Source organism: Pseudopipra pipra, chromosome 18, assembly GCF_036250125.1.
Source record: "Pseudopipra pipra isolate bDixPip1 chromosome 18, bDixPip1.hap1, whole genome shotgun sequence".
In the NCBI taxonomy this organism is placed as follows: domain Eukaryota; kingdom Metazoa; phylum Chordata; class Aves; order Passeriformes; family Pipridae; genus Pseudopipra; species Pseudopipra pipra.
In genome coordinates this window covers 7,293,011-7,313,553 of record NC_087566.1, presented here as the reverse complement: position 1 = coordinate 7,313,553, position 20,543 = coordinate 7,293,011, and the positions used below count along the sequence as shown (strand labels likewise).

The following is a 20,543-nucleotide window of genomic DNA, read 5'->3' as shown; positions in this document are numbered from 1 at the left end:
TGTCCCTGCTGACCATCACTGACCCATCAGCTCAGTGGGAGGGGAAAGGAAGGGGCTTTTACAGAAATATTTCAACATTTTTTCTTGCCGGTACCAGCTGTTCAATACCACAAGCAAGGAGAGTCAGTGAGACCAAGGGTGCGAGGAAACCCTCTCATGGCCAGAAGATGGAATTTCTACCATGATTTAATTTCCAAGGAGGAGTAAATAGGGTTATTCTCCATCTCCTGGCCAGTGTGTGGACAGTACCTGAGCAGGACACAAGGCTTTTGCAGTAGCACTTCAAGTTTAAGCAGGATTTAGCAAGTGACAATATGCAGAGCTCCTGCTGTCCCTCTCAACCTCTTCATCCATGTCTTCATCTCCTGTCTTGTGATTTTGGTGCTCCCTTCTTTCCCTGAATCTTGGATGGGATCCTAGTGTTTGAGAGGTGGGGGCTTTTCCCTGCCAGTGATCAACTCTTCCTGGGACAGCAGTTGACTTCAATCCTGTTTTTTCTCATCTGTTTCAGTCTGTTGCAGCCCCTTCTCTGGAGTCTCTGCATTGGGTGTTGGGTTTCTGCCTTGGTCAGCACAAAGCAGTTTAAGACCAGCTTTCTGAATGAGCTTGTTAATTAGCAGATGGTTCTCTCATCAATGCTCTTTGTTCCCTTTCCTTTCTCCTGAGCTCACCAGTGCCGGTGCTGTGATTCCCTGCAGTGGGTTCTGCCTGGTCGCTGGAGCCTCCTTGGGAAGAGTGGGATGCTGCCTTTGCTAATCAAAGCTCTCTGTTGACCCCCTGTGTGTCCCAGGCTCCAGGGGCAGTGCCAGGCGGTCCCTGATGTTCCTCTCCACTCCCGCAGTGCCCCAGGACCTGATGGACGGGCCAGGGGCTGTCCTGCCCCCCATGTGGCAGCCCAGCACCCGCAAGTCCTCCTGCTCCTCCTGCTCCCAGAGCGGCTCCTCGGACGGGGGCCCGGCCAACGGCTGCAGCCACGAGAGGTACGAGGAGCTGCTGCTCCCGTGGGACACGTGGGCACAGCAAAGCCAGGGCATCTGGGACATCCCAGCTGCTCTGTGGCCGTATCCTGGCAGCAGGAATTGCTGCTCTGAGGCTGAGCAGGGTCCTGTGCTGCCTCTCTGCAGGCACAGCTGGATCGGTCAGATCAAAGCCAGGCTGAGGGGATGCACGGGAGCATTTCCTCTTCTCACATCCCCTGTGTTTTTGTTGGCAGAGCTCCACTGAAGCTCCTGTGTGACAACATGAAGTACCAAATCCTCTCCCGGGCCTTCTATGGCTGTAAGTACCTGTCACATTCCTACTGCCATGAGATGTGTGATGGGTGAGGGATAAGGCTCTGGGCCCCAGGCTGGGAGTGGTGCTGAGCCAGCTGCCAGTGGCCAGGGGTATTGGGACCAGTCTGTGCACGTGCTCAGGATGGGGAGCAAACACATGGACTCTGATCCTTGGACTTGAGCCCAGTGAGCAGCAGCACTGGTGGTCCTGTCCCAGTAGACTCCCTGCTTTGGGATGTGGCTTCAGAGGATCTCCCTCAAAGAACAGACTCATTAGAACTTTCTCCTGCTCTTCACCCTCATGGCTCCCTGAGGTCCAAGGATGAATGTTTGGTTTTCTCTGCTGCAGGGCTGGCCTATTGCAGACACCTGTCCACGGTGAGGACCCACCTGTCTGCACTGGTGAACCACAATATCGTGTCCTCTGACGTCCCCTGCAGTGCCAGCTCGGGGCTGACTGTGGACATCTGGCAGAGATACCTGCAGGACAGCACGGTAGAGCCAGGGCTCTGGGGACACACCAGCTCTGGTGCGCTCGGGGTGTCCCGGCTGGTTGTAGCACGATGAGGCCAAGCACACTGAGAAGTTCCTCTAGGAGGGAAGTCAGCCAGCCTGTCCTAGGCTGCACAGGGCTCCTAATCCTTGGCACGTGGGAGCTGGGGAATGAATACTGCTCACCTAGACTTGCTTCTGTTCAGAGCCCACCTGGGCAGTGTCTGTCACCTGATTACTGTGGCCTTGAGGGGGGATCTGCTGTGCTGCCAGGCTCAGAGGCACAACAGTGACCCTCGGTGACCTTGATGGGCCAGTTTCTGGTGTGATGAGCCAAAATGTTCACTCACAGCAGCCTCTGGCTCTACCTGAGCCCATGCAGGGATCTGAGGGATCATCTGCAGTGGATGGGCAGTGGGTTTGGGGGTAGTCAGGGTCTGGGCAGTGTTCCGGGTACTGAAAGGTGGCACGGCTGGGCCTTACACCCCATGGGCCATGTCCTGGCTGTGTCTGTGCACTGACTGAGCTCTTCCCACAGAGTTACGAGGACCAGGAGTTGCTGCGGCTGATCTACTACGGCGGGATCCAGCACGAGATCAGGAAGGCCGTCTGGCCCTTCCTGCTGGGCCATTACCAATTTGGGATGACGGAGGCAGAGAGAAAGGAGGTTGGTGTGGGTGTGCTGCCAGCTCAGCAGTGTGGCATTGATGTGCCCTGGGTACTGCACAGCTTGAAGGGTCTGTTTGCAGAGCCCACTGGGCATCGTGTCCACTCTGGACTGGGCTGTAGGTAGGAGCAGGAGAAAGACTTGGATCAGCAGGAATTGACAGGACCAAGCTTGATGCTGCCCTGTGCAGCTGCTGGTTCCTCATGTTCAGTGCCCTGCACACCTCTGGAAGGCAGGGAGAAGATGGATGTGCATTTCCCATCCTAATTTTGGCCAAGTTTTGTGGGTCAGGCACTGTGCAGCGGATGGGTGACTATATCCCATCCAGCCATAGTAAACACGAGTGTTCGCTCCTCTGTGCAAGGCTTGGAGGTTCAGAAGGGACTGGGTTTGGGCTCTCCAGGGACAGCCATTCCAAGCCCCTGTGTCCCCCCACGCTGCAGGCTGACGAGCAGACCCGTGCCTGCTACGAGCACACGATGGCAGAGTGGCTGGGCTGCGAGGCCATCGTCCGGCAGCGCGAGAAGGAGTCACACGCGGCCGCGCTGGCCAAGTGCTCCTCGGGGGCCAGCCTGGACTCCCACATCCAGAGGATGATGCACAGGGACTCAACCATCAGCAATGAGGTGAGGCTGTGGGGGTTCGGGGGGGCTGTGTCCACCCAGGCTCCCTGCTGGAGAGGGCAGGGACTCCTGGCAAAGGGCAATGGGGCAGCAGGACCCTGTAACTCATTTGTGGGGCCACATGGCCGAATCCAGACACTCTCACCAGTTCTGTGAGATATTCCTTGTGGGTATTCTGGAGAATGAGGTACTCATTACCTGATGCACTCCTGGTGCACATCAGGTTTAGCTCCATGGAAGACTGTTGAAGTAAGGGCAGGGAAGACCATGCTGCTGGCACTGAGGGGCTGTGAAACAGGGCAGTGGGCTTACTGGCTCCCTTTTCCATCAGCTGCTCAGCACAGAGGAACCTCAGTATACCCTTGGTACACAGTGCCATCGTGGGACAGAGCTGGGAACACCCAGCTCTGTGGGACTGGCTTTTAAGAGTTAGATCCACAGCCCAAACCAAAGGGTGTGGAGGGAAAAGTCTGTTAAAGGAAAGGCAGTCCTGGGAACAGTGGCCAGGGAGTGTTTCTGTGAGAGTTTTGTCCTTGGAGGAGCAGAGCCCAGCACGGCAGAGCACGTGGTGCTGGGTTGCTTGACCTCAGGCTGCCACACTGAGGGCGAGGGGAGGCCCAAATGAACAGGACCTGGGAGCTGAGCGCTGGAGACTTGATCTGGTTCCCGCTGGGAAGTTTGTGTGGGTGCTTTGGGAAAGAGATGAGCTCAGCTCCAATCCTGCAGGCTACGTGTATGTACAGAGAGGGAGAGAGGCAGGGAAGGCAAGTCTGAACCAGGAGCTGTTTGGAACTGAATGATGCAGCTCCTAGAGGGGCTGAGCAGAGCTGGGCTACATTGTTGGCATGGCTGTAACTCCAGGAATCATTCACCTCCCCTCAGCATCTCCGCCGTGGTTCTTCGATTCTTCTGGGAACAGGCACAGGGAGGGGAGCTGGCACAGTTAACACAGGCAAATGTTCACCCTTTTTCCATCTGAACCTGAAATTTCCTGTTTTAAGTGCTCCCATGGTAATGGAGGAAAGCTGTCGCCCTTCCTCTCTCCATCAGAGCCCTGCCCAGCAAACACCCACAATACAAGGGTGGAGACAACTCCTGCTGGTCTGAATGTGCTGTATTTTCTTAAAATCCTTTTGTTTGTGTGTGATGTCATTCCATGCTCTGCACATCTGCTCAGATAACGGGGAGGACTCACACTGATAGAGCACTGGCGGCTCAGAGGGAATCCACAAGGCTGAGCATGGAGCTGGTGCTTGCAAAGCCCAGCCCTTCCCTCTGTGCTTCAGCTGGAAGCCAGAACAGGGTACTCGTGACTTTGAGAGGAGCTGCCTCCACTAAGTCTGGCTTAAGACATCAATATTTGTCCTTTAAGAAAAGGAAAAGAGCATGAGTATGCTTGGAGGGGCTGTTTTATAGCCTGTGACTTCATCGTTTATGTAAACTGAGCTGGGCTGAGCCGCATTGCTGCCAAATTAGGACAGAGATTTGTAGAAATTTGCACTCCAGAGAGGCAGCGTGACCTCTCTGCAGGCCAGAGGAAAGCAGCTCCTTCCAGACCCAACACGCAGCTCTTGACAACTGCACTGGCCTGGGACTTTGGCTTTTGTCACCTTCCCCAGCAGTCGGTGACGGTGGCTGAGGCAGAGCACTGCTCTGGGTGACACACACAGCAGAGTCAATGTGATGGGAACGTCCTTCATGGGTCAGATAGGAGAATTTACTGGATGCATTTTCTGCTTGTTCTTCACCTGCAGAAATGCCACCTCTGCTTGAGCTCCCCCACCCAGACCCTGTGCTCTCTGCCTTCTCACTGCCCTTTTCCCTCTCCCTTGCAGTCCTCCCAGAGCTGCAGCTCCGGCCGACAGAACCACGCCCGGCTGCAGAGTGACTCCAGCTCCAGCACCCAGGTGAGCTGCAGCACCTTGTCCCCTCCTTTTCTTGTCCTCACAGTTCTGCCCTGGCTTGATCTGACCCCTCAGCCATAACTATGGGGATCTCTGGCAAACAGAACCAGTGTTGGTGGAGGTAAATGAGTCCCCAGCCTGCTTCGGAGCCACTAAGGTCAGAACTGTGCTCCACTTGTGGTGTTGAATATTCACCTGCCTGCTCTGCCCCATGGCTGTCACACTTGAGGTCCTGTAGCTGCTCCCTCTGTTACTGCCCAGGTGTTTAACACCTGTTTAAATCACTTTCTGCCCAGTGTATAATGCCAAGCAAAGCATAGCCCTTCAGAGCAGGGATTTGTGGGTTTGGAGTTGTGCAAATGACCACATGCTGACTCAAATCCAAGGAGAGGAAGCTAAAGGGTGATTTTCCTCTCCCTCCGCTGTTGGGAACATGGGCTCTATGAGTACACAGCTCTTGGGAATATGGGCACTATGTCCCCAGCAGTTTGCTGAATTCCCATGATGCTCCCCTGTGTGTCTCTGCTCACACTTTGCAGGTGTTTGAATCTGTGGATGAAGTGGAACAGACTGAAGTAGATGCTCAGCTGGAAGATGGCAAACAAAGCAAGGTCCCCAATGGGACAGTTCCCAATGGCACTTGTTCCCCTGATTCTGGCCACCCCTCTTCCCAAAACTTCTCCATCACATCAGGGTTCTCAGAGCGCAGCTTCAGCAACGAGGACAGTGCCCTGGAAACCAATAAATCCTCGTCCAGCTCCCAGGGAAAGGCTGGTGGGTCCGATGTGCCAGCCTCAGTGGACACGGATGGTGTCCAGCAGGAGAAGCTGCAGGGCCAAGACAGCCTGGAAGGTGAATTTCCCAGCGTTGGAAGTGTGGACTTCGTTCCCATGGGTGAGGGCCCGGCGGGGGCCCTGAGTGACACCGTGGCCCTGACTGTGGTGGAGAGCTGGGCAGACAGTGAGGCTGAGAAGCAGAGCTTGGTGGAGAGTGAGGACAACCTCTCTGAGGAGCCAGAAATGGAGAGTCTGTACCCACAGCTGGATTCCCTGGCTGTGGCTGTGACTGATCTGACCAACAGTGAAACATCTGCCATCTCCTCCACGGGTGTCACCTACTCTGTAAGTATGGACCTGTTCAGGGTGGGTTTCTTCCTGGCTGCCTCACTATTTCACAGAATCACAGAATCCCAGAGTAGTTGGGGTGGGAAACGGACCTCTAGAGATCATCCTTTTCCAACCCCCCTGCCAAGGCAGGGTCACCTGGAGCAGGTGACACAGGAATGTGTCCAGATGGGTTAGGAATGTCTCCAGAGAGGGAGATTCCATGCCCTTCCTGGACAGCTGTTCCAGGACTCTGCCACCCTCCATGGAAAGAAGTTCTTCCTCATGTTGAGGCGGAACTTTTTTGGTTTAGTTTACGGCCATTGCTCCTTGTCCTGTCACTGGACAGCACTGAACAGAGTCTGGCACCATCCTCTGACACCCCTTGGAGATATTTGTATGGATTGATGGGATCCCCTCTCAGTCTTCTCCAGACTAACCAGGCCCAGCTCCCCAGTCTCTCCTCATCAGAGAGATGCACCAGACCCCTGTGGTCTTCACTGGACCCTGTCCAGTAGTTCCTTGTCCTTCCTCAGCTATGAAGATCAGAACTGAACACAACACTCCAGATGTAGCCTCACAGGGCCAAGTGGAGGGGCAGGACTGAACTGCATTTGCCCCGTGCTGATCCCATAGTTGGGTGTAGAGGGGCTCCCACTTCCCACCCAAACTCTGCCCTGTCGCTCCATTGCCCTTGCAATCCTCTTTTTATTTGAGAGCAAATCAACTTTGCTCTTGTTTTGGGCAGCCAGAGCTGCTGGACATGTACACAGTGAACCTGCACCGCATCGAGAAGGACGTGCAGCGCTGTGACCGCAACTACTGGTACTTCACCCCGGCCAACCTGGAGAAGCTCCGCAATGTCATGTGCAGGTGGGAGCTGGGGGGGGTCAAGGGGCTTCCTGGAATTCACCTTGACGCTGGAGCCCTGAACTTTGCTCTGGCTACTGAGTTTTACTTCCTTGACTTCTGCTCCCAAATCCCCTCATCATCCCAGCACCGGGGCTGCTGCTCCAAGAACACAGAGGTTCCCAGACCAAGGTGTCCCATGCTTAGAGGTGTCCAGCTGTCCCTTGACTGTCATGTGCTGGGTTTTTGGCCAAGGTAGAGGCTGCCTGAGCTGCCTGCACCCACTGCACTGGATTTAGCCTACCTGCTCTCTGGAATATGCCTGGAAAAGGCTTTAACAAGCTCACAGAGCCATAGTGCTAATGAGGAAGTACCTGAAGTGCTGGAATGGTTATTGCCTACCCAAAACCCCAGGAGAGAGCCAGACATGGGTCCTTTTTTGAGTGTCTTTGCTGAGTCCCTGTGACTCAGAGCTGGCTGAGTGACACTCACCAACTCAGACCCGCTCCAGCTCAGCTGCTGCTTCACGGGCAGGAAAGGATAAAATATTATTACTCATCCTGCAAACATGAGGAGAAGCTGCTGTTCCATCAGCGCTGTCACTTCATCTGACAGCCAAAGCTGGAGATCTCTGCTGAGATTAGAACTTCAGTACAGCAGATTTTGGAAAACCAGTGGTCAGGCTGGAAAAGATCGTTCCCTTGTGCCAGCAGCAGATCTGAGCCCTTTCTGAACGCATTTTGACTTGCTACCAAATAAGGGAAGATATCCCTGCAGGGCTGGCTGCTTCCTGGGACACTGGGAATGGCAAGGCAGGCAGTATTATGCACAGAGAATCAAGAGGATGATTTGAGGGGGAGGGATGAGAATGAGAAATAAATTAATAAATTCCATCAGTCTCTGTCCTTTAACCAATGACCCTACTGTGCTGCGCTTTCCAGTTTTGCTTTTCCCTGCACTGATTTTTCCATGCAATGGCCATGGCACAGCCCTGAATGGACACCCTGGGACATAGCCATGGCAGGGTGTCAATCCAGGACTGTGCCATGCACGCCTGACTTGGAATTTTATAATTTACAACACAAAGATAACAGAATAAACAGGTGAGATTTCCCCCCTCATCCCAGGAAGGGAGGCAGGGCACGGGCAAAGGAGGTACCAGGCAGTGGCACTTGGTCACCTCTCCTGCTCTCTCACACAGCTACATCTGGCAGCACATTGAGATTGGCTACGTGCAGGGGATGTGTGACTTGCTGGCCCCTCTCCTGGTCATCCTGGATGATGGTGAGTGAGTGAATCTGCTTTCCCTGTCCCTTTGTAGGATCATGTGGGGGAATCTGCCAGGCTTGTGATGGCTCTTTGCATAGAGGGTCCCATGCTTAGAGGTGGGGAGCACGATCCCCTTTGTCCTTGGTGCTGCCTGGCTCCCAGGAGCCCAACCTGGGGACGGGGTGGACTTTTTGGAGGGATGTTCCTGCTGCAGGTGGCTGTGGGAGCAGGTGCAGCAGAGCCTGTGCAGCCCAGCAGTGGTGTCTCTCCTCCCTGCACAGAGGCTCTGGCTTTCAGCTGTTTCACCGAGCTGATGAAGAGGATGAATCAGAATTTCCCCCATGGAGGAGCCATGGACACCCACTTTGCCAACATGAGGTCACTGATCCAGGTAAGGGGTCCTGGCATGTGGACAGTGGCTTCTCACACCCGAGGGGGAAAGCTGGTGGTGGGATGGGGGTCTTGGAAGGGCTGAGAGGGGTTTCAGTGGTGGGAAGCAAGAGGGGAGAGCAGGGGCTCTAAAGACAGCCTGGAGTAATGTGTGCCAGGAAAGGGAGGGATGAGTTGGTGGAGCTGGTGCAGTAGGAAAGCAGTGGGAGCAGAGGGAAGCAGGCAGAAGGATGGGTGCGGCCTCCTGTGCGCACTGCTGAGTTTCCTTTTGCTTTTCTTGACAGATTCTGGACTCTGAGCTCTTTGAGTTGATGCACCAGAATGGGGATTACACTCATTTCTACTTCTGCTACCGATGGTTTCTCCTGGACTTCAAGAGAGGTGTGTGCTGAGACCACCCAGGCTGGGGGTGGGCAGGGTCTGCCAGGCTTCCAGGCTTCTCAGCACACTCTGCAACTTAGTAGTTTAAACTTAACTCTAAATTACTTTTCACTTTTCCCTGGCTTGTATGGGGCTGACTGTTCCATCTAGATGCAGAACCTGTTTTTCCAGAGCTGCTGCTGAGCCTCACCAGGAGTGTGTCCTGAGGCCTGTGCCACCTGCTGCAGGCCAGAATGTGTCTCCGTACAGGTGACTGACTTATTGCTTCCAGCCGGAACAGGTTCTTGTGGAAAGAAGCCTCCCAGCGTGTCTCCCCAGCGCTGCTGTGAGCTCTGTGAGTCAGGATGGTGTGAAGCCATGGCTGGTGTGGTAAGTGCTGGGCTGTTCTGTTCTCAGAGCTGGTGTACGACGATGTGTTCGCCGTCTGGGAGACCATCTGGGCCGCCGCACACGTCTCCTCTGCTCACTACGTGCTCTTCATAGCCCTGGCCCTGGTGGAAATGTACCGGGACATCATCCTGGAGAACAACATGGATTTCACAGACATCATCAAGTTTTTCAACGGTACAGCTTGTGTTCTGTCAGGCTGAATCTGTGGCAGCTGCTCAGATGTGTGCAGCACGTGGCTGGGTGTAGGCAATCATGTCTGGGCTCTGCTGTAAATGTTTAACACACACAGAGCAGTGTGTGGTTGTGGAACGCGGTGGTAGAGCCCTTGTGCCCCTAAACAGTTGGGCTCTGAGGGGTCTGGTGGTGCTGGGGGAATCCCCATGCCATCCTCAGCCCTGGCCCACCTGGACATGTTGAAGGGAGCTGAGAATGTAGGTTATGCTTCCTGCTGGCTACCACCATCCTGAGGAGCTCTCCAGAGCCAAGTGTCTCTGTGATGGATGGTGTTGGGAATGTAGGCAGGAGCTCACAGCTTTAGCTCTTACCTGGGGCTCAGATGAGGAGCTGTGGGGCTGGGCCTGCTCAACTCTGACCTCTCTGGGTTCCTCTGTCTGTGTTCCAGAAATGGCCGAGCGACACAACACCAAGCAGATCCTGAAGCTGGCTCGGGACCTTGTCTATAAAGTGCAGACTCTGATTGAGAACAAATGAAGGACACAGGGCAGACGAGGGATCCAAAGAGCCGGGACTCCCCTCCGATGCTTCCTCCTTTCTCCTCTTTCTCCAAGTGCCACACCTGTGGAACTCAGGCAGTGGGACACGTGCTGCTGGCTGAGCTGGGAGTACCCTCGGCTCCCCAAGTGCTGTGCCAGGGGCCCCAGCTCAGACCTTCTGCAGTGACTCAACCAAAGATCCGTCTAGGTGTGTGTTACCCGTCGGGAGCAGGACCAGGCAGTCACTTCCTGGCCTTGCTGCAGCAGAAGGGCAGCAGGTGTGTGCCCACCACAACTGCCCAGGCATTGCCAGCATCCCAGGGCAGAGCTCGGGAGTGGGGAGAGCAGAACTCCGCATCCTTTGTGGCACAGACATAAAGCTGCTTCCTGGCAGTAGGAAGGCAGCCAGTCTGTGAGCCCAGACAGCACAGGGATGCTGCCATTCCTCAGCTGCTTACCAACATGATGAGGTTCTGCCAGTAACAGGGGGGACTTTGATCACAGAAATTCCTCTTTTGATCTTGTCCCTTGATGCGTTGGCTCCCCTTCAGTATTTTATTTTCCAAGGCTCTGTTTTCTCCCTGGGATTTTACATTGTTCCGACAATATCTGAGCACACAACAGTTTCATCTCTGGATGGATTTTCAGAACAGCTCCAAACTCAGCACTGGGTTTGTTGTTTTTTCTGTAACCCTCTCTGAACACTGGGAAATCTGGTCCTGACCTCCTCTGGGAACTCCCAGCTGGAGGTTTTCTTACCTGCCTTACTTTAGCTGCTTGTGGTAGGAGTCTGGTCTCCCTGTCATTCCTTTGCAGCCCCTGTGAGGAGAGGGCTCCTCAGAAGGCGAGTCAGAGCTCCTGATTATCTTGGCTTTCCCTCTGATGGTGCCTGTCTTCTCCTCTGGCCATTAAGACCGGCTGCTCAAAGCTCGACAGGGCAAACAATCCCCTTGGTGCCTGTGGGTTTTCCATGTGCTGCCAAGCCCCCTAAGCCCACCAAAAGTCTCCAGTTAGGTCTTGGTAGGCTTCCCCCACATGTCTGTGAAGAGAAGAATAGCCCAAGGTCTCTGAGTGGTCTTTGCTTTGGGAAGATGCACTTGTGTGGCCACTTTTCCTGCAGTGGCTCCAGTGTTGGGGCTGGAGCCCACTGCATGAAGTGCCTCTCAGCTGCTGTGTCCTCAGCCCTGCAGAGGGGTCGGAGTCATTTTTCAACTCAGGTAAAAACAATACAGGCAAAGGAGAGGTGTGGGTGGCTGGAGGGTCCAGCCCACCTGGGGGGGGGAGCTGTGCTGTGGCCATGGGGCAGGCACTGGGTTGGAGCCCTCTCTCTCTAAGGGTACTTTCTCTCAAGTTTTGCTGCAAAAATTTGTGTTCCCCTTCTGTGCAATGTGTGATGTGTGTGTGCCCTCCTCCACTCCTCTGCAAGGGAAGGCCCTGCTCCTGCCTTGCTGCTGGAGTGCTGCCCATGGAAGGGAACGGGCCCTTCCCTTCTCCCGTGTCTGTGCTGTTTTGTGTTGGCTTGTGGCACGTGTCAGATGTTGCTTGCAGAAAACAGATGTCAATCTGCACAAGAGAAAACTGCTGCTTCAGGGAGGTTCTGTGGAGCGTGGTGAAGTGGTGTGCTGCTTGAGCAAATGGGGTGGAAAAATGAGCACTTTCTGTATGCTGGGACATGGAGGTCACAGCTGGAAAAGGCAGGGAGAGTGGCACATCCTGAACCTTTGGGGGAAGAGGCTGTGGCAAGGGGGAGAGCAATGGGCAGCCCTTTGCTCCTCATAATCCCAACAGATGTGTACAATGATCTAGGAAATTCCTTGCAAGAGTTTCCTGCAGTAAATCCCCAAAGGATGCTGGTCTGTAGTAGCTCAGGAAACAAAGAGCTTCAGATCTGCCAGTTCCTGTGTGAATCTTCCATCTTTCTACCAAGCAGAGCAAAAAGCTCCTGCCCTCTCTCCATCCCAGACTGCTCCTGTTCCCTCGAGGTTTAAGGACAGAATTGTCCTGTGTAACCTGTCCAGAGGGGAAGGGAAGTGCTCTGCCCTCCTCTTCCTGAGGGACAGGAACCGACAGGTCTCCTGAAACACAGTCTGACCAAGCAACATCTCTGACATCTTTGAAGCTTCTTTCCTTGGTTCTTAAGCAAAAACAGCCAAGAAATTCTGCACAATATTTGCTGTCTGTATTAACTGAGAGTGTCTTTGGGCCGCTCAATAGCAGTGTTTTTTGAATAATTTCTGAGGGGAAAAAATGTATTTATTTATTGATTGTACCTGACTGTGTGTCCTCGTGTGCTGGCGTGTGAATGTGTGCTGTTGTGCAAATGGAGATAGACATTTTCAATGTTCTTTACGATATCTTGTACATGTTTACCAGAGAATCGTGTCTATATATAATATATATACAGTATAGAGAGAAAATATGTGAATTAAGTGGGTTATTTTTTGAGGGGGGGTGAGAAATCTTTTGCTTCTAAGAACTGTGTGGTTTCTATAGCACCTATTCCATGATGTGCCAGTCTGTTGCTGGGAGAGTTGTTGTGGTGGGGCAACAGGAAGCTCAGAGCAGAACCACCATTGTGACCTCAGCTTGGCTTCATCTTAGTTCTGACTTTAAAACTGGAAAGGAAGAAAAAAAGGAGGAAAGAAGCTCTGGTGCTGAGTGTGCAGGAGCTACTCTGCTCGAGCTGTGTGGGGTCTTGTGCCTTGCCTGGGGATTTGCTGGGTGAGAACAGTTGCAGAGTTGGGGTTTGGTGTGTTGTAGGTAAATTGGATAGTCCAAAGAGAAGTCTGTCACTTAATTTTGGACTAAAAGTGTCTGGCCACTCTGTTTGGGTAGGGAGGGAGTGTCCCTGGCCCATGTAGAGCATTGGAACTGAGTCCTCACCAGCCCCTCCTGCAGGCACAGCCCCATGTGTTGCTCCACCCCAATCCCTACAAACATCAGGAAAACCATTTGCTCACTAAATTCCTGTGAGCACTTGAGTCTGAACATGGAGGTCCAGCTTTGTGTTCCCAGGAGGTCAGAATCAGTCTGTGACAATCCCTGTGCTCTGGCCCTGTCCATGCCTGGTCCCAGCTCTGGTTTGGACATCTTTCCCAAGTCTCAGTGGGGGCAGCTGTGCTGGGCCCTCCAAGACAAGTTCTTGTGCTTGTGGAGACCCACAGCAAGGCACCCCCAGGTCTGGGGCTCTGATGGCTATAAACTCCTAAAATGGAAGCAAAAGGTTTGTTGTGCAGCTGTTTGTGGGCATTCTCTGGCCCAGCCTTTCCTGCATGGCTCTGCCCCCAAGCTAGACCACCCTGAGATAAAGCCTTGTGCTGGGGTTCCGACAGTGGGAATCGTGGCCTTGGAATCCAGCATGGATCTCTCCCAGCTGTGCAGCCATGGAGGAGAAGCCTGTCACCAGGGAGTGCTTGTCCATATACAGCAATCTTGTCTGGCTCCTTGGGGGAGAGGAATGTCTCACCCCACCAGCTCCGTGCAGCTGAGCCCCCCCCGCAATGGCACTGTGAGCTGGGGACTATCTTTAGCCTGTTGTTGGTTCTGTGGGACCAGGGACTGGAGCTGCTGTGCCTTAAACTGACAGAGGGCAGGGTTAAATTGGATTTTAGGAAGAAATTCTTCCCGGTAAGGGTGGTGAGGCCCTGGCACAGGTTATCCAGAGAAGCTGTGGCTGCTCCATTCTTGGAAATGTTCAGGGCCAGGTTGGACGGGGCTTGGAGCAACCTGGTCTAGTGGAAGGTGGAAGGGGGTTGGAATTGAGATGGCTGTAAGATCCTTTCCAACCCAAACCATTCCATGCTTTCTGATGAGACTGCTGCATTCTTCCCTGGGGTGCAGCAAGGTTTGCATCCCACTTCCTGCCAGCCCTGTTCTCAGCTCTGGGTCGCTCCAGAGCTGAGCCTGAGGAAGGATGTGCTCCACAGGCTGAGCTGTTCGGCTCCCATCACACCTCACTGAGCATCTGCAGAGCTGTGGGGTTTGGGGTTTATCTCATGCTCGAGCTGCTCTGCTCAGATAATCTTGGTGTGTTTAAATCCAGTGAATGTTTGTGTCCTGGCCCCGCGTCCCCCTGAGGGAGTGACTAATGGATTCTCTGCCTGCGTTTGAGCTTTCTGCTGATGCAACCTTCGAACGAGCTCCTGGTACCCATCTCTTTTGGTGTTAACTCATGCAGACCCTTTAGAAATCGTCTTTGTTCCTAAAATGTGTGATTTTTCTAGGAGTTCTTATCTTGCTATGTTGAGTCTCTGAGTTGCTTTGCTATGAACATTTTTCATGAGGACTGAGAGGGGTTTTTTACATGACAAATTCTTGCTGCCTCCCTGTCCTGCTCTCATCCAGCCCCTGACATGGTGAACATCCCTTAGCTTATCCAAATGCACCTTGTAGTGCAACTGGAGCCAGCAGTGGAACTGCAGGTGTCAACCATTGTCACTGATGAGTGAAAAACAGGCCAAGGGAAGGGATGTTCTTGATGTGGCAGGTTGGGATCACAGATCTGCTGGGAACCCATCCATGGGTAAGCTGAGCCCATCCCAAAATCCCACCCTGGAGACATAAGCCTTGTGGCCAAGAACAATTTATGGAATGAGATTCTTCCCATTCTTTGTTCTTTATTTATTTGTTATATATTTTACCCTGCCTGCCTACTTTCCCTCTCTTTCCCAGTTTATCCTGAGTAGCTGCCTGGTCCCCTGGGAGCCACTGTGGCCAACAGGTTTCAGAACAGGGATGGGACTAGTTTTGGGATTCTCATCACCTAAGTTTGCTATTAAAAATATCTTATAGTATCTTAAATCACTGCTTTCTATGGGCACTGATCTTCAGCCAATGGGAGCCTCTGAGCCTTTGATCAGTAGGACCAAAGTACTTTTCATGTCATCAAAACCTCTGTCTTATTTTTCACTCCATTTACAATTTTCCCCGAGTACCCAGCACTTCTGGGCACGTCTTTAGCATTTTACTATTGTATGAGCACAAATTGATAGAGAAAGAGCACAATGTAGAGATGGAGTGACAACTTTCTAGCACTGTGGAAGGGTTGGAACTCTGACACTCTGTGTCAGAAATTCCTGTAAAAGTTTTTTCAGACACCCTGAAGTAGATCAAATGTTCCTCTGATCGCGCTGAGGGTCAGTACCCTCGTTACCTGCCCCAAATAATCCTGTTTCAGTGATTAAGGCACCTGAATTGTCGTGGTCCCCAGTGACACAATATTTCTGTTCTCTGGTGGCTGTGTGGGCCACAATTGAGGCTGTTCCGGTGCTGTTCACATAGCTCGGTGTGTGACTTCCTTCTGAACTTCCCAGGGAATGTTCACTGTTGGAAGAGCCATGGAAGTCTTCTAATGTGTCTAATTTTAGATTAGTGATACCTTAAATTCCCGTTCAGTAGTTGAATAACTTCCTTTTATAAATGGATTTTGCACATGGAGGCTGAGCAGAGCCCAGAGCTGCAGGTGATGGTCCCTTCTCCATGGTGGCTCCTGAGCCATCAGTAGTAGGACATGACTAGGAGCAAGGGCACTTTGCATCAACTCTTTGATAAGGGGGAAAAGCACCACTTATCCTTTTATTTTAATCAATTTATTTTTTTAATCAATGCTAAAATTTAAACTATGCACAAGATCTTAAGTACGTGGAAGTTTTAGGAATGGGTGTGGCTTTGCTGCCAAGGACGATAAAGAATTGAAAATCCTGATCCTGGATACTGAGAGAATAAAGATTTTATTGTCATGGCTATGTAAGATTGACTGAAATTCTCAGAAATTCAGTTTCTCCTTGGAGAGTAGTTCCCAGGAGCCAGGGAAGGAGAATCTATTTTCCCAAACAGAATTAATGAAAACTCTTGTTGAAAATCCAACAACCTCAGACCCACGATTGTCACTTCCCTCATGCACGGAGTGTTCTGGAGAGCTGGGCAGGGTGAGTGGGTGCCACAGCCATCACAGGGGGACACACACCATCCCAGGCTCTTTGGGACAGGGAATTGCCCCTCAGTGCAGGGATTTGAATGTATCTGATGTCCTGGCATTAGACTTTTCTGTTGCCCTACACTGAATTGCTGCTTTTCTCTGTTTTGATGCCATTTTGGTCTCTGGGAGTTGCTCTATCTGAGCTTAACGAGCACTTACGGCTTTTAATCTCTTTGTAGAAGTGCTGCTAATGTTCTTAGATTATCTGAATTCCACACTGTGGTATAATATCTGTTTTATATTATTTTATTCATGCTTTTGGTTTTTTATGTAAACTGTTCCTTATTGTTGTTCAGAAAGAAAAATTAAAGCTCTATTCTCTATGGTTAATGTATTTTCCAATCAGTAAGACCCTGGTTGTTCTTTCTGGCTGTGCGTCCCTGGGAAGGGAGAGAACAGGGATATCCCAAAAAGGGAGCACCCAAAATGCTGCTTCTGCCAGCACTGGGGGTTGTGTGTGCTGCACCCAGAGGTGCTTGTTTTGGGGGAACAGTGGGATGCTGAGTGCTGTTATCCTTGTTCGGAGATCCGGGTCTCTATCTGGGGGGGTGATGCCGGATTCCACAGGGCGTCCTGCGTGTTGTGCCCAAGCATCTCTGTCACGGGCAGGGGGAAGGTGGGGGTTTGCAGAGGTATGACCAATGCTGGAAAACCAGCCCTCCACATCCCTTCATATCCCAGCATATCCCCCACTGCCCTGATCTCACTGGGAGTGGCCCTTTCCTGTGACTGCCCTTTCTCAAGTTCAGACCCTGAAGCAGCTCTACACACCCTGAGCCCATTCCAGAGCCAGCTCTCTGCTCTACAGAAGGTGAAGAACAGCTCCACTGTGTCCCAGAATCCCAGAGGGCCCTGGCACAAGGACAGCCTGGAGCTGGGACACAGTGGTGATGGTTTACAGCTGCGTGTGATCCTCCACTGCCAGTGGGGGATGTGGAAGGCAAGGAAGTGCTCTCTGAACAGGACCTAAAAATGACCTTGGACCTGATCTCATTCACTTGCCTTGGTATTTCCTGGATCAATCTCCAGACCTTTAAACTGGCACTGATAGGACTGTCTGTGGAGCCTGTGGAGCAGACAACAGGAGGGATAAGCTTTTCATTAAAAAACATGATGATGAGAGGAGAGAAGGAGGATGAGCCATCCCCAGGTCCCTGCCACTGCTCAGGGCCGGCACTTGTCACCCCTGTGGACTCCAGAAAGTCTTTGGGTGCTTGCAGGGCTTCCAGCTCTCCCCAGGGTGGGTGTCGTATGTGGGAACAGGGAACATTCTTAACCCTGGGAATGCCCTCAGCCACCTTTCATCAGCGCTGTGCTGTCTGTTCCTGCACTGGGGAGTCAGGAGGGATGTACAGCACCTCAATGTCAGGTTTTAAACAGCACCAAGTTTAACTGCATTTCTAAAAATGGATGCTCATTCCAGATTCCTGACTCTACATACTTATGAGAAGAGGCTTAGTTAAATAAAGCCTGGTATTTAATTAATCCTTAATATGTTTGCTTCTTGGGGCATGTTTGCTCTAATGGCCCAGCCCCAGTTTCCAGTGCAGGCTGAGGGTTTGCAGGGAGCTCACAGCTCAGAACTTCAAAAGCTGATGAAGACGCTCCCCAAACATGCAGCATTTGCAAAATGTCAGAGTGGGATTCAGCCAGCCATTGTGAATGTGTTAATCACTGATATTAACTGGCAATCTAATCACCAGAGGCCAGGTCCCCAAGGTACCAAAGCAGGAATGCTCTGTGTTCCCTGTGGGGAGAGGCTGGCAAAAATCCTGCTGTTCAGATGGAGGAAAGTAAATGATCCTAAAAGTGAATTTCATTAATTTTTAACTGGGGATACTTTCTCACAAAAGCAGGTATCCTGAGGTAGTGCTTTGAAGTGCACGGAAATTTCCATTGGAGTTGCCACCTCCATGCAGCAGAGGAGACAGCAGCCGGAGCAGCTCTGGAGAGGCTGCAGCTCCGTGTGCGGTGCAGGAAGGAAAACAATTCCAATCCCTTGCAAACAAGGGCTTTTCAGGAGATGTCCACCATCAGCGGAGTCAGAGGATGGGAGCTCCTCCAAGGGGTGGTGTCAGCCCCAAGACTTTCCATAGACAATTTTGATCCTCTCCCCTGTGAGCCGGAGCCTTCGGCTGCCCATGCGACCGTAGTGGATGAACCAGTTCACTGTGACATGTGCCAGGGCAGCCCAGCGGTGGCTGGGTGGGATGGGGGGCACTGGGAGCTGCGCTGGTGACCCCAGCTGTGAGTGCTCGTCCTCACACACCCTCCTACCAGGCTCAGGCGCCGGCAGCCGGGGAGGACCCGGAGTATTTATAGCCTGTTGTTAACATGCGTGAATGGACATGCTGAATCCTGGCACACGCTGAGGACTTGGAGGCTGAACATCTGCTCAGGTGTCCTGGCAACACCCCTCGTACCTCTGCCTTCTTAAGGTGTTCCAGTATTTCAGAGAGGCCTTTTCCAAAGGAAAATAAAGCCAAAAATACAAAGGTCAACCTGTAGCTGGGGGTACCAATACCTGGGCTGATCCTGAAGAGAGTCCCAGTTTGCACAGACACCACTACCTGACCCTGCCACAGCCTTGGGTCCCCACCCAGCCCAGCAGCATTGGGAGCTGGAGGACTGTACAACCGGAATGGGCTTTGCTAGCCTGGGCTTGGGAGTCTTATGGTATCAGAGTGGTTTGGGCTTTAAGGAAGGGACCGTAAAGCTCATCTCTATGCCCTGCCATGGGCAGGGACACCTTCCACTAGCCCAAGTTGCTCCAAGCCCCTTCCAACCTGGCCTTGGAGACTTCCAGGGATGGGGCAGCCACAGCTTCTCTGGACAACCTGTGCCAGGGCCTCACCTCACAGGGAAGAATTTCTTCCTGAAATCAAATCTAAACCTCCTCTTTATCAGCTTAAGTTCTCCTTTTGCTCAATTTGAGTGCTGTGCCTGAGGTGGAGCACTCTGTGCTCCAGCATTTTCAATGAGCTTTTGGTGTACCTCACAGCCATGAAAAACAAGCTCAGATCCAAGAGACAACAGAGCTGGGATGTGTTAAGCCAGTCCTTAAGCACAAGGAAGTAGCGTGCTTTTTCCTGGAACGTTTCTCAGGAAGAGAAAGCATTTCTGCAAGGCCTTTAGCAGCTGTGCTGGAATGACATGTGAGCACTTGAAGTTATCAGAGAGCTCTTAGATGTGATAGTGCATGCACTGAGATCATCCGTGCTGGTTCCATGGATTTGCCGAGCAGATTCCAGAAGTTCAGCAAGGCTGTTCCTCAGAAGATGCTGCTGTCACTGCGTGGGGCTCAGGGTTCAGGGCACGGTCTCTGCTTTAGTGACTGACCTGGCCCTTGGGTGGATGAGTTTGAGCTTTTTTTAGTTCAGCAAATGGAACACGGATCCTCGGCTTTATCACTGTGACTAAGGATGTGTTGTTGTTGGCGGAGTTACAGGAGTGCGCTGAAATCTGAGTCACTCTTCTGCTTGGGAAAACAAAAGCAGACTCCCAGGGAATCTGCATCCCTTTGTTCTCCCCACAGGCCCCCACGCCTGACCGTGTCCCTGATAGTGCTGGGACCGGGATGGGGCCGTGTCCTCACCCAAACCAGCACAGGCAAAACCACCAGAGACTGTATAATTGGCCAAAATCCCACACCCACTGGTTTTTATCTCTGATGCAATAAAACCTCTGCGACGGTGCAATCTAACAACCCCTTCCTACTGGAGAGCATTATACATACAAATTTGATGCTCAATTATCCTTGTTTTTTTGTCAAGGATTTCTTGGCTCTGGCTGCTTTCAGCAGCTGACGTTTGACAGGCTCTGCCTTCCCAAATTTCTCCTGTCTGGAGGAAGAAGTATTTTGTGGACACTGTGGAATAATCCTACAGGCCCTGTCGGAGCAATGATGCTCCTTCTAGGGCCTGGCAGAGCTCAGCCTTCACAAGGGCACAACGGATGCTCCAAGACATTGGACTGTGTGTTTTACAGACTCTTCCCTTTAAACCAGGATGCTCTCTCCTGTGTTCCTTCTCCCAGTCCTGCTCCTGAGTCAAACTTGGGGGTGGGAGAGGCAGCAATGGGAGCCCTGTGGCCAGTGAGGTTTTATTGGGAAGGCAGTGCAAGGGCTGTGCCCTCCCTGTGCTCTGAGCCAGGATGCTCTCTGTAGCTCTGCACTGATTTCCATGGTGCATGAAGAGGAAGAGGTGGGAAAGAAGCTTTTAAGGTCTGCTGCCGTGGTGGTGATGGGGAGTGGGAGGATTTCCTGCTTTCCTTTTTGTGGATTATCTATAGTGGGCATGAAGCACCTTCCTACAGTGCTCAGTGCCTGAAGAGTGTGGAGAGCTCCTGGCTGGTTCCTCCTGTGGCTTATCCTGAGTTGTCACGGATACTTTTGGCTCTGGTGGGAGCAGTTCTCTGGTGGAACATTGCAAGGCAGGACACTGAGGTGCTTCCTACTGAGAGCCAGAGCATTTCAACCCCACCTAGGCCTGGGAAGAGCAGTTCCCCTGATC

At 52.4% G+C, this 20,543-nt stretch overlaps 1 protein-coding gene across 4 annotated transcripts in view; it reads left to right on the top strand.

The window, feature by feature from the left end:
- The window catches only part of SGSM1 (small G protein signaling modulator 1), a 39,130-nt gene extending 22,764 nt beyond the window's left edge, over window positions 1–16,366 (top strand). For 3 of the 4 annotated variants that reach the window (XM_064674879.1, XM_064674877.1, XM_064674880.1), the window contains 13 exons: window positions 842–980; window positions 1,214–1,278; window positions 1,624–1,769; window positions 2,305–2,433; window positions 2,877–3,059; window positions 4,892–4,963; window positions 5,500–6,081; window positions 6,812–6,936; window positions 8,114–8,196; window positions 8,463–8,572; window positions 8,856–8,952; window positions 9,349–9,516; window positions 9,965–10,177. In XM_064674879.1, coding sequence (XP_064530949.1) covers window positions 842–980; window positions 1,214–1,278; window positions 1,624–1,769; window positions 2,305–2,433; window positions 2,877–3,059; window positions 4,892–4,963; window positions 5,500–6,081; window positions 6,812–6,936; window positions 8,114–8,196; window positions 8,463–8,572; window positions 8,856–8,952; window positions 9,349–9,516; window positions 9,965–10,053 — 1,988 coding nt within the window. In that variant the 3' untranslated portion in view covers window positions 10,054–10,177. Of the gene's footprint in view, window positions 1–841; window positions 981–1,213; window positions 1,279–1,623; window positions 1,770–2,304; window positions 2,434–2,876; window positions 3,060–4,891; window positions 4,964–5,499; window positions 6,082–6,811; window positions 6,937–8,113; window positions 8,197–8,462; window positions 8,573–8,855; window positions 8,953–9,348; window positions 9,517–9,964 lie in introns of all 4 variants that reach the window. The other variant, XM_064674881.1, reaches the window with a different exon arrangement.
- Window positions 16,367–20,543: the final 4,177 nt, after the last annotated feature.